This window comes from Geotrypetes seraphini, chromosome 7, assembly GCF_902459505.1.
Source record: "Geotrypetes seraphini chromosome 7, aGeoSer1.1, whole genome shotgun sequence".
Taxonomy (NCBI): Eukaryota; Metazoa; Chordata; class Amphibia; order Gymnophiona; family Dermophiidae; genus Geotrypetes; species Geotrypetes seraphini.
In genome coordinates, this window is record NC_047090.1 from 68,198,365 (window position 1) to 68,211,996 (window position 13,632).

General features: G+C 43.3%; 1 protein-coding gene across 2 annotated transcripts in view; it reads left to right on the forward strand.

Moving 5' to 3' along the window:
- RYR3 (ryanodine receptor 3) overlaps nt 1-13,632 on the forward strand; it is a 693,107-nt gene that overhangs the window by 256,793 nt on the left and 422,682 nt on the right. For both annotated transcript variants that reach the window (XM_033952387.1, XM_033952388.1), the window contains exons 32-33: nt 7,816-7,981; nt 11,443-11,529. In XM_033952387.1, the coding sequence (XP_033808278.1) occupies nt 7,816-7,981; nt 11,443-11,529 (253 nt within the window). The remainder of the gene's footprint in view (nt 1-7,815; nt 7,982-11,442; nt 11,530-13,632) is intronic.

Sequence of the window (13,632 nt, forward strand, 5' to 3'; positions counted from 1 at the left end):
ATCTTCAACAGTAACCCTATCCACGCAGGCGAAAAAATTGGTGGACACCAGAATGTAATCCAAACGGGAATACGCAGAATGAGGGTTAGAGTAAAAGGTATATTCCCTATCAAATGGATGAAGAGTTCTCCAAGCGTCCACTACCTCCAGCTGAGCACATAAAAAATTCACCCCCATGCGAGCATAGTGTCTAGGCCGCGGCTTGGCAGGAGAGCAATCCAAGGTCGAATCAGCAGTAATATTAAAATCCCCCCCCACAATCAAGTGATAAGTGGGATATTGAGCTAGAATTCCCAGCAGCCCAGAAAAAAAACTATGACTATAAACATTTGGGGCATATAGGTTGCAGAAGAGGAGTTGAGAACCCCAGACCTCTCCCAACACAATGACATATCGGCCATCTCTATCTGAAATAATCTTATGAGTGTGGAATGGTAAGTGTTTGTGCAGTAAAACGGCCACCCCTCTCTGCCTTCCATTGTAAGCGGAGTAACTCACATCTCCCACCCATTCTCTCCGTAGTTTCTCATGTTCAGTACCCGTCAGGTGTGTTTCCTGCAGGAAAGCTACGTCAACGTGGTGTTGCCGAAGCCAAGTGAGAATTTTCTTGCGTTTAACTGGAGAGTGTATACCATCTACATTCAGAGTGACTACAGTTAAGTTAACCATAACTACTGAGCAGAAAAAGCCACCATAGCAATCTATTTGCACAGAAAGAAAAGCATGCCAGAAACCGGACCTCCCAGCCAAGCCCGGCTCCAGAGAAAAACAGGCGTCCCGCAGCCCCTCCGGTCCCCCAGTCCTCACGACCCTTAATCACCACCCCACCCCCCCCATTCACACACCCCCCGACAAGCATCCACAGCCATACAACACACATCCTACCCCCCCTACCACCTCACGCCCTACTCCCGGAAAGTCCTCCCCTGACTTTCCAATACCCCAATCCCAAGGAAAACTGTCTGCACACAACCACCCCTCCCCCCTCCCTTACCCTCAGCCGATATCTGGCAGAAAAGGACATCCCGCTAACCGAACCTTGACTCCCTATCCCACCCCAAAACACCCCAGTCTATACCCACTCTATGTAGCTACCAAACCCCTGCCCACAAACTCCTACCCAACAAAGCAATACTCCCAACAAACCCGAAAGCCCCTACCTCCCAAAAATAAGTGAAAAGAAATCCCCTCATGCCCCGATGAAATGCCCAGCAGTCCCAAAAACAGCATCCCATCAGGGGGCAAACCAGTGAAATCAATAAACAAATACTCAGTAAGATAGGAGCAAAGCACAGGTATTTCACATTACAATCTCCCAGAGACCCACTAGAGCCAGAGAACGGCTACCCCTGCATACCCAAACAATCCACCCCAGACCCTGATCCCCCCTCCAACCCACCCCAAGGTCCAGGAGAGAAAAGTGAGAAGACGCTAGATACAGCAAGCAAAAACCCAGATAAGGAGGAAATCAGAAAAGCGTGGGGGACTCAACAGCACGTGCCCCACTCACTGCCCAGCTGAGAACAGAAGCCATGAAGGCAGCAACGAGCAGAAGCAGGCTCACAAAAGGGGCACATAGCCTCGAGCCCCCGCCGAGCAAGAAGAATAACCATAGCCAGATCACATGAGCAGGATAGTAAAAGAAATAGGAAAAATAAAAGATAGGACCCCGAGACCATTTCCACTCGATCTAGGGCCCAGGGATCACCAGCTCACACTCCCAACTGGAGACAACAGGTCACCCCCGGATCCCAGAGGTCCCCAAACAGCAAAGAAGAGAGGGAAAGGGAGGAAAAAAGCCAAATCAGAAAGGTGAGCATCACAAAATGTCCAGATCAGCAATGTTACAGCAGGGTATCATCCTCACAAGGCACAGAGCTGGATCGAGTCTCCGATGCCGTGCAGACTGGAAAGGTAATGTACAGGCAAGTGCAGGATACTCAGTCTGGCAAGCTCTCTAGAAAGGCTCGAATCTCCGCCGGGGTGTTAAAATAATGCGATTTGTTGGCATGGTGGACCCTCAGTTTTGCCGGGTATTGCAAGGCAAAACGCAGCTGCTTCGTGTGGAGCTGCGTGCAATACGGAGCCATAGCACGGCGCTGCTCAGAGACCCGAGGAGAGTAATCCTGAAACAGGAGAAGCCGCTGGCCTTCATACGAGACTGTGCCTTTCGCTTTATAATGAAGCATAAGCTTAGTCTTGTCAGCGAAATTAAGAATACGTGCAATGACCGGCCTCGGCTTCCGTTCTCCCTCCCTGTAGGCTCCGATCCGATGCACTCTCTCAACCAGGAGGGGCGAATCTCCATTATCCATCTCCAGCTCCTTAGGCAGCCACGTGGAGACCAGGTCATGCAAACTCGCACCCGAAATTGATTCTGGAAGTCCGATAAGCCGTATGTTATTTCTACGGCTCCTGTTCTCAATATCCTCAGCCCGGTCCTCCAGTTTACGGCACTTCTCCTCCAGGGCTCGGACTCCTGCCTCCAGAGCCACCGTGCGATCATCCTGCGCCGAGACCCTGTCCTCCACGTGTTGCAGGCGAGTGGTCTGCCGCTCCACCGAGTCTTTAAGACCGTCGACCGTGGATTGCAATCGCGTTAGCTTGTCATCCAAAAAGGTTGTAAGGTGTTTTTTCAGCTCCTCGATTGCATCCGCCTGCAGCATGATGGTGGGGGTGAGCTGCATGCGGTCAGATGGAGTATTGTCCGCCATCTTAGCTGGTGTAGCAGGGCCTCTTACAACTTTGGTAGACCTCTGGACTCTGGCCGGCATAACGAAGCGCCCCTGCCAGAATTGGTACAGACGAGCAGCCAAGACCTTGCCCCAACCGGCCGCCAAAGAAAACAGGCTGGAAATGCAGATATATAGCGGGATATGGCTAAAAATCAGCCCAGAGTTCGGGAGAGGTACTCAGACACGTCTGATCAGGATGAGTGCATCACGTGACCCCCCAGGAGGTGTCTATTTTCATTTATGGAATCTATTCCAAATAGGTATTCTCTAGGCACCTAAATATATGTGCCTCTTTATAGAACTGTCCTCCATCAAAATGCACTTTCTCAACTTGTTTTTCTTTTGTTGTATATTAAACTTGTCTACAGAAATCTACTTTCTTTCCTTTCACTTATAATTAATGTAAAAATAATATTGAAACATGGTTAAAGGAGAGCAATTCAGTAACAGGAAATAATCTGTGTCTGTAGATTCATGGAGAGCTGAGTGTTTGATACGAACATAAGAATAGCCTTACGGGGTCAGACCAATGGTCTATCAAGCCCAGTAGCCCGTTCTCAGGGTGACCAATCCAGGTCCCTAGTACCTGACCAAAACTCAAAGAGTAGCAACATTCCATTCTACCAATCCAGGGCAAGCAGTGGCTTCCCCCATGTCTTTCTCAGTAACAGACTATGGAGTTTTCCTCCAGGAAATTGTCCAAACTTTTCTTAAAATCAGCTACGCTATCCGGTCTTACAATAACCTCTGACAAAGCATTCCAGAGCTTAACTATTCTCTGAGTGAAAAAAATATTTCCTCCTATTGGTTTTAAAAGTACTTCCCTGTAACTTCAAAGGTCCCCTAGTCTTTTTAATTTTTGACAGTGAAAATTCGATCCACTTGTACCCATTCTACACCACTCAGGATTTTGTAGACTTCAATCATATCTCCCCTCAGCCATCTCTTTTCCAAGCTGAAGAATTCTAACATTTTTAGTCTTTCCTCATATGAGAGGAGTTCCATCCCCTTTATCATCTTGGTTGCTCTTCTTTAAATCTTTTCTAGTGCTGCTTTATTTTTCTTGAGATAAAGAGACCAGAATTGAAAGCAATAAAAGGATCAAAGCGGTTTACAATATAACTCAATTCAAATTATGAAAAGCACTCCATTTAAATAGAAAAGAACAGAAAAAAGAAGAAAAAAAAAAGAACATTTCTAACCATCTAACCATCCCTTTTTTAATAATTCCTAGCATCCTGTTTTTTGTTTTTGGCTGCCACTGCACATTTGGCAAAAGGTTTCATCATATTGTCTACAATAACACCCAGATCCTTATCTTGGGTGCTAACCCCCAAGGTGGACCCTAGCATCCGGTAATTGTGATTTAGGTTATTCTTCCCAATGTGCATCACTTTGCATTTGTCCACATTAAATTTCATCTGCCACTTGGATACCCAGTTTTCTAAGGTCTACCTGCAGTTTTTCACAATCTGCATGTTTTAACAACTTTAAGTTTGTAGATGACACAAAACTGTTCAATCAGCTCAATTGTCGTTCCAATTTCCAGATCATTTATAAATAAGTTAAATAGCACTGGTCCCAATACAGATCCCTGCGGCAATCTGCTCTTTAGTCTCCTCAATTGAGAAAAATGTTCATTTAACTTTACCCTCAGTTTTCTATTCGATAACCAATTCCTAATCCTCAACTGAACTTTGCCACCTATCCCATGACTCTTTAATTTTCTCAGCAGCCTCTCATGAGGAACTTTAGCAAAAGCTTTCTGAAAATCTAGATATACTACATCAACCGGCTCTTCTTTATCTACATGTTTATTCACACCTTCATAGAAGTCAAGCAAATTGGTGAGGCAAATCTCCCTCGGCTGAATCCATGCTGACTCTGTCTCATTAAATCATGTTTGCCTACATGTTCCAAAATTTTATTTTTTTATAATTGTTTCTACCATTTTGCCCAGCACTGAAGTCAGGCTTACCAGCCTGTAATTTCCCAAATCTCCCCTAGAACCCTTTTAAAAATCAGCATAACATTGGCCACCCTCCAATCTTCAGGTACTACAGACGATTTTAGCAACAGGTTACAGATCGCTAATAGCAGGTCAGCAATTTCATGTTTGAGTTTTTTTAGTACCCTGGGATGTATACCATCCGGTCCAGGAGATTTATCACTTGTTAACTTGTCGATTTGGCTTAGTACATCTTCCAGATTCATCGAGATTTCTTTCAGTTCCTCCACTTCATCACCCTTGAAAACCATTTCTGGTTCAGGTAGATCTCTTACATCTTCTTCCATAAAGACTAGAGAATGACATGGTGGTTGTTACCCATGGCTAGACACGGCTAGCTGTGGGTAACCCACCGAAACAGTGACAAAAAAAAAAAAGTCACCGCAAGATCAGGGACAAGGTCATTCACTGCCCCGTGGAGCAGTGAATGGTGAGTACGTACGGTGAATGAGCGTGCGGTCCGGCAGCCCCCTCTCTCTCGCCGGCCATCCAGCCGTGCATCTCCCTCCCTCCCTCCCTTTCCTTTACCTTCTCTTGTGGCGAAACTAGCGATTTCTATAAGTCTATGTGCTGTATTACAGCCAGAGCCTTGAAGTCATGTCGCGTTGCCTGCTGGAAAAGTCTCCTCTGGCGCAACTTCCTGTTTCCAGTTGCATCGGAGGAGACTTTTCCAGCAGGCAAGGCGACATGACTTCAAGGCTCTGGCTGTAATACAGCACATAGACTTATAGAAATCGCTAGTTTCGCCACAAGAGAAGGTAAAGGAAAGGGAGGGAGGGAGGGAGATGCACGGCTGGCCGGTGTGAGGGAGCTGCTGGAAGGGTGCTGGGGGTGGGGGGATGGAGAGGAGAAGACGCTGAAGCAGCCTGAAGGGAACTGAGGAAGAAAGAGAGGGAAGACCCTGGGAAATGGGGAAGAGAGAGTAGGAAGAAGATGCTGGGAAATGGGGAAGAGAGAGTGGGGAGAAGACGTTGGGAAATGGGGAAGAGAGAGTGGAGAGAAGACGCTGGGAAATGGGGAACAGAGAGTGGGAAGAAGACACTGAAGGGAAATGGGGAACAGAGAGTGGGGAGAAGACACTGGAAGGGAAGAAGACAGAAATTCCAGACTATGGAGGAGCGGAGGGAAGAAGATGGGTGCCAGACCAATTGGGGGGGGGGGGGGGTGAAGGGAGAGGCACAGTAACAGAGCAAATGGAAGATGCAGAGAGACGGCAGACAGTGGATGGAAGGAATTGAATGAGAAAATGAGGGAAGCAGAAACCAGACAACAAAGTTAGAAAAAAAATTTCTATTTATTTATTTTGCTTTAGGATAAAGTAGTATATTAATTGTGTTTATAAAAATTTATAAACAAAGCCCTGCCAGCTGAACATCTCTTTCTCTAGTTCAGCAGTCAGAAATTTGATTTATAAGGAAGGAATAAGCTAAATATTGCAGTACTGAGGCTTCTATGGATCCTACGGGGACGAGGTGGTGAAAGGGACGGCAGAGATGGGAACGGGGTGGTGAAGGGGACGGTGGAGACGGAGAATGGGCAGTGAAGGGGATGGCGGGGATGGGGCAGTGAAGAGGATGGTGGGACGGGGACGGGACAGTGACAGGGACAGAATTTTCCCTGTGTCATCCTATATAATAAAATGCTAAGCACGCATGCGCACTCTTACCCCGTGTTCCCTGATCCCTAATCTGTTGGGCTGTGGCAGGTAAGAGTACGCATGCGCATGTCTAAGGACCGGCAACAGGTAACATGCCGCAACTCCCCCCCCCCCCCGGCCGACCCTACCTGGCACACCAGAAATCCCTGTTGATCCTCCCAGTTAACCCACCGCGAGATGAACACAAACCTCCCGGCTCCAGCAGCATCCGAGGCACAGTAAACACGCTGCTTCGCGTCCTTCTACTGGCCTAATTTCGTCTGCCGCATCCCTGATGACATCATCAGAGACGCGGCAGAGGAAATTAGGCCAGTAGAAGACCGCAAAGCAGAGTGTTTACTGTGCCTCGTACACTGCTGGAGCTGGGAGGTTTGTCGGCCATCTAGTGGTGGGAGGGTCGGCTGGGAGGGTCAACGGGGGTTTCGGGTGTGCAGGGTAGGGTCGGCGCAGGGGGGAGGGTTAAATGGATACATGCTGCTCAAGGGGATGGGAGGCAGGCAGGCTTGCATCGGGGGTTTAAATGGAAACATGCTGCTCAGGGGGATGGGAGGCAGGCAGGCAGGCATCGGGGGGGAGGGGGTTAAATTGAAACATGCTGCTCAGGGGGGTGGGAGGCAGGCAGGCAGGCTAGCATCGGGGGTGGGGTTGGAACAAAGTCTGGAAGATAATGATGGGGACATAGGAAGGAGGCATTGGGGGCACTAAGGACATAGGAAGGAGGCACTGGGGGCATTAAGGACAGTACACTGGCACTGGAGAACTAAGGTAAGGACATGGGAAGGAGGCACTAGGGGCACTAAGGACATAGGAAGGGGCACTAAGGAATAGGAAGGAGGCACTGAGGGCACTAAGGACATAGGGAGAGACACAGATAGAGAAAATGACAGACAGACAGGCAGCGTGCAAGGAGAGAGAGACAAAGAAAAAAAAACCCAGACAGACAGACATCTACTCTAGCACCCGTTAATGTAACGGGCTTAAAGACTAGCTCTCTAATAAAGACCAAAACAAAGAATTCATTCAGTCTCTCCGCTATGGCCTTATCCTCCCTGAGATCCCCTTTTGCTCCTTGATCATCCAGTGGTCCCACAGATTTCCTCACAGGTTTTCTGCTTCTGATGTACCTAAAAAAATTGTTATGAGTTTTTGCCTTTTTTGCAAGTTTCACTTCATATTCTTTCTTAGCTGTCTTTATCAATGCTTTGCATCTAACTTGCCATGCTTATGTCTCTTCTTATTTACTTCATTCGGATCCTTTTTCCATTCTTTAAAGGATGGGGTTTTTGTTGGTTCTGATCATAGGATAGTTTAGGGGAGAAGGGGAAAATGACATGCTAATTCAGTGCTATGCTTGCATTTTCTGGATTCTTCATGATATATTCTCCCTTACCCTCCTATCCTAATTTTTGTTTCAGTGTAAAGCGCAGTAATTGTTATATGGTATGGGGAGGAGACCTGACCACTGGCTCCCAAAGATCCAGCTGTGGTAGTTCGGATTTAGAGATTGGCTGTCTTGTGAATGTTGCTACTGGAATATTGTCCTTCACAGCAAATGGGAAGGAGCTGGGAACCTACTATCAGGTAATTTAACATATTTATTTTAACTATTTTAACATATTAGCCTTTTTAAATACAATTTAATGCACATTAATTTATAACACATATTAATTAATTTACTGCACACTAACCCCCAAACTCTATAAAAAGTGCTAAAAATTGTGCATGCAGTTTTGCCAAATTGCACACACAATTTAATTGAAGAAAAAACTAATTAGTGCTGATATTGGCATTTTAGCAAGCATTTATTGGTGCAGTTTAAAATAAATGACAAATTATGCATGCAAATTTAGGCACAGGATCCGCATCTGCATTTTAGGCAGGAGTCGAAAAAGAGTGCATGGAAATGGGTGGGTTGGGGCATTTCTTTAAGTTATGCAGATAATAATAGAATAAGAGCATCAACACCTAAATGTATGCATAGGCATTTGCACATGTTTTTGTTGGTGCAAATGGCCATGCCTAAATTTAGTCACAGCTCCTGGGTGTAAGTGCTAGTCTAGAAACTGTGCCTAACTTAAAGTGCATCCTAAAGCATAGTACTTTTTTGCAGCCAATTTTTTGGATGCTCTATATAGAATTTAGGCCTAAACTTTTTAAGAAGCATTGAAAAAAGCATTCTGGATATAAGATAAATTGGAGTAAATCAGTGGTTCTTCCATTAAGGGCTCCTTTTACTAAGCTGCGCTAGCGGTTTTAGCACGCGCTAAACGTGCACTGCATTTCCACGCACGCTAGATGCTAACGCCAGCATTGAGCTGGCATTAGTTCTTGGTACGTAGTGCGGAGTTAGCGTGCACGGCAATGTGTGCACGCTAAAAATGCTAGCGAACCTTAGTAAAAGGAGTCCTAAATGTACATTGTATGAAAGGTTTATTTGATCCATTCCCATTCCTTTGGAAGGAAGAGGGAATAAAATATTTGGGTATAATGATTCAACAAACATTTGAAGATACAGTGACAGTAAACGAAAAATCCTTATTATTGAAAGTCAAAGAAATGTGTGAGCATTGGAATCCAAGTTTCCAAGTTTATTATAAAATTTGATTAATCGCCTATTCCAAGTTCTAAGCGATGTACAGCTAAAAATTACAAAGTTAAGGGAAACATACATGACTAACAAAATCATTTCTAAGCATATTAAAATAGTATAAGATACATAACATAGAATAACATGACTAAACATAACTAACAAAACTATTTTTACATACAAAATCAAATAATGGGAAAGTTGCAGGAAGAAATACAATTGAATATAAAAGAAACAATTAAGGTTAATAATACATTGGGAAAAGGGGAAGAAATTTATTGTAATTTAAGGAAAAATTAGAAACATAAAGAATTCAGTTAATCACTGAAAGCGTCTTTAAAAAGGAAGCCCTTAAGTTTGCTCTTAAATTTGTCTAGAATTCTTTTTTCTCTTAGGTACATTACATCTTTCTTAGTGGGGGAGAGTCCAAACCATCAAAATGATGATTTTGCCTGTGGTTTGTTACCAAATATGTCGCCAGTTTATTTTCAAAGTTCTTTTTATGAAAAATTAAATGGGATTCTTATAAGAACATAAGAACATAAGCAATGCCTCCATTGGGTCAGACCTGAGGTCCATCGTGCCCAGCAGTCCACTCACAAGGTGGCCCAACAGGTCCAGGACCTGTGCAGTAATCCTCTATCTATACCCCTCTATCCCCTTTTCCAGCAGGAAATTGTCCAATCCTTTCTTAAACCCCAGTACCGTACTCTGCCCTATTACATCCTCTGGAAGCGCATTCCAGGTGTCCACACACGTTGGGTAAAGAAGAACTTCCTAGCATTCGTTTTGAATCTGTCCCCTTTCAGCTTTTCCGAATGCCCTCTTGTTCTTTTATTTTTCGAGAGTTTGAAGAATCTGTCCCTCTCTACTCTCTCTATGCCCTTCATGATCAAGGGTCCCCCGCGGATGACAATAGCGGCCGCGGGGGACCCTTGATAAAGCGCATTTTGCGAAACATGTGGGGTCATTCCTTCTTGGGTCATGCATAAGATAAATAAAAAAACAAACAAAACTATAAAAAGTAAACAAGGATAAGTTGAGGCTAAAGCTATTTAAAATTCTAGTGAATGATATTAATTTATTTATTGAATCTTAAAGTAATTTAAAATAATTTAAATGGAAAAAGAAAAGCTAAAGCTGATGATGACGAGACATGTAATTCTTCCCGCTTGAAATCCTTACTAGGTGATGGAGTGGTGGGTCTGAGGCCAGTATAGTAAACTATACATTATTCAGCATAAAATTGAAGAGCCCATTACATCTTAGCCATATTTTGAGTATCAAGCTTCCTAGAATATACAAGGACAATAGTATTCTTCTTTCCACCTGGAATACCTTAAGATTTATTAATACTTTAAACTCCTACTCCAATACAACAATCCAAATGTCAATCCCTATGGTTAAACTCCAAGATACAAATCGGTGAGTCTAAAATCCTCTGGAAAAATTGGTTGCAGGCATACGTACTCTAGATGATGTAATTCAGAATGGGAAAATGGTAAGTTTATTATAATCAATATCCCTTGAAGATTGATGAATATAGAGAGATTTTTTAATACACAGCCCACCATCTAATTTATGATGTTGTGATCAGCTCAGCGGCTCCTATTCGGAACTTATATCTGTTTTGACTTGGTCTAAGTCAAAACGTATAAGTTCTGACTGGGCAACCTCGTTAAACTTTTGGTTATACTTGCTGTTCGACTAAGTCTAGTTTGGCCCACCTCCTGCCCTTTCCCCTCCTCCAAAAATGCTTCTTTTCGCTCTAGATGTTCAGAGGCAGGGGAAAGGCCTAAGCTGGTTTTAGATACAAACCAGCTTTGATTATCGGTACTTGGACGATCTGTCTTTTTGATCGTCCAAGTACCGATTTAGACCACTTTTTGGACATTTTTTTTTTTTTATTATGAGCCCCATAGTATTCTCATTTTTTAGTGCCAGCCAAAGCAGTAACAGCTCCAATGCTCATAGAATTCTTATGTGCGTCGGAGCTGTTACTACTGCAGCCGGCACTAAAAACAGTACTATGGTTATGTAAAAGAGGGAGGTGGGGGTGGTAAGAGTATATTAAATTTATTGCACTTGAACAGTTCTGGTATTTTGAGGATTTAGGTAGGCTATTTTACCTTATTTGATAAATCTAGAACTAAGCTTTATTCCACCCAGTTCAATAATATATGGGAGGAGTTCACTTTTGTTAAGTTAGTTTTCACTTCATGGAGAGGCTTTTCATTGAAAATCCTTTGCCAATACATCTACAAAGTTTTGAATGTGGTAAGAAGTACTCACAGGGGTAGGCTGTGTTATATTAAGATGAAATCATGGGGATAGTAAATGGGAAAACTGCAAAATATAAAAAGAAAAATCCTGAATTTTTAAGTGTTTCATTATGACAACAGACTCTTCTTCCAACCTGTGATTAAAATACACCACATTTTATTTTTCATTTTAGGTGGAACCCAACACAAAGCTGTTCCCAGCAGTATTCCTGCATCCAACAAGCACAAACCTTTTCCAGTTTGAACTGGGTAAATTAAAGGTATTTATTACTTAATTATTTATAAACTGACTGAAAAGTACAAAAATTAGCAGTCATATTAATATCTTGATTGAAACAATATTTCTGTAAATATGGGAGGGGGGTAGATATTTGGGGAAGCCTCCTGCCTGCTTAAATTGCACTGGCTGGCTCATGCATTGATATTCATTAGAACTTAATCAGAAAGTGCCACTGAATATCAGCATGGGCAAGTTGTGGTACCATCGAGTTAGTTATATAAAGGGATCAACCACTGTGAAAAAAAATAATATCACCACCACTCCTTTTTAGATTCTATTTTCCAAATTTTATACTTTTTAAAATTTTTTGCAACCAGGGTAGGCTTTGAACTATATCAGGAAGCTCTTACTTAGTGATAGAGGTCTATAAAACACTGAGCAGAGTGGAAAAGGTAGATGTGAATCACTTGTTTACTGTCACCAAAAATACCAGGACTAGAGGGAATGCAATGAAGCTAACTAAGCAGTAGATTTTGAACAGACCATAGAAAATATTTCTTCACACAACATGTAATTAAACTCTGGAATTTGTTGCCAGAGAATGGGGTGAAATCAGCTTATCAGGGTTTAAAAAGGTTTTGATAACTTCTTAAAAGAGAAGTCTTTAGGTCATTATTGAGATGGCTTGGGGAAATCCACTGCTTACTCCTAGGATAAGCAGAATTAAATCTGTTTTACTACTTAGGATCTAGCTAGGTACATGGGACCTGGGTTGACCACTGTTGGAAACAGGGTGCTGGGCTTGATGAATCTTCAGTCTGTCTCAGCATGGCAATTCTTATGTTAAAACTACACCCAAACGCCCCCTATGTTTCAGTCATCGTCAAAACACCTTTACTTTTTTAACTTTCAATATCAAAAAGTGAGGAAACTCAAAAACAAAAGGTAGAGGCATTTCCTACCCTGGTTGCCAAAATTTTTTTAAAGTATCAAGTATGAAAAATAGACTCTAAAAAGGAGTGGTGGTGATGTTATTGTTTTTCACAGTGGTTGATTCTTCTATGCAATTGATCTTTACCACTGCCCCATCTGGTACCATCTGGTTAGTGCCAGGGCAGTCTGGGGGCCGAATCAGGGTGGTCCCTGAAGTTATCTGAGCACCACTGGTATTCATAATCAGTAAAAGGAAAACTGAGCAAGGAGGACCACATAAGTAGCAGTCCTAACTTTCCCATCTATTTTTCTCTCCTTTACAAGTGATGGTGCGCCTTTCCCTCTTTGTTTTTAGATTGTAAACTGCTTTGAATGTCCCCTCTTTTAGTGGTATACCAAATCTCTGAAACCAATAAACAATATTTATTGATTTATTAGGATGTGTTTGTCACATTTTTGAAGAAATTCATTCGAGGTGGGGAACAACAAGATCATTCTGAACATTAGCAAATATCAACAGAAGAAATATTTGAATAACGGTACATATTAAGGCATGGAGGAACATAATAAAAAAAAAAACCCCGTCTAAGTCCCCTTTTGGCCTAAGGCCCTAAACGCTGAAAGTAGAAGCAGGGAAAATGTCCATTCTCAAAAAAAATGTTCAGCTGTTTAAACGCCCAGATCACCACTACATCTACACTTACAACAGAATAAAGAACCCAAAAAAAGCCTAAGTCCCAAATGCCCAAAACCAGACCTTTTAGGCGAAGGAGGAGCCAGTCCTTCGCCTAAAAGCTGTAACCGGTGCCTGTCAAAAAGAACACCAGTTACAGGGGGGGCGCTGCTGAGCCCGTGAGGAATGGCGGCGTAACAGACACGCTCCTGCACCTCGATAACAAAAATCGCAGAATCGCTAACAAAACCGCGTGCTGTATTGCAGCTAAGTACCCAGTTTTATTAATAAACGTTCCCCGGATCTATTTCGCTTCTTTCGGGTGTGTGATGGCCGACAAGAAAGTTAACAAGAGGCACAAACCTGAGCCAGTCTCGCCTTCTAAGGCCCCGCTACCCTCCTCTGATACAGATCTCAACAAGGAGGTACTGGCTGAACTCAGGGCAGTGAAGGAAATAGTTTCCGACTTGAAACAGACGTCGGAGGAAATTAATGAAAAATTATCCGGCATGTCTGCCGATTTTGCGCTGCTCCAGA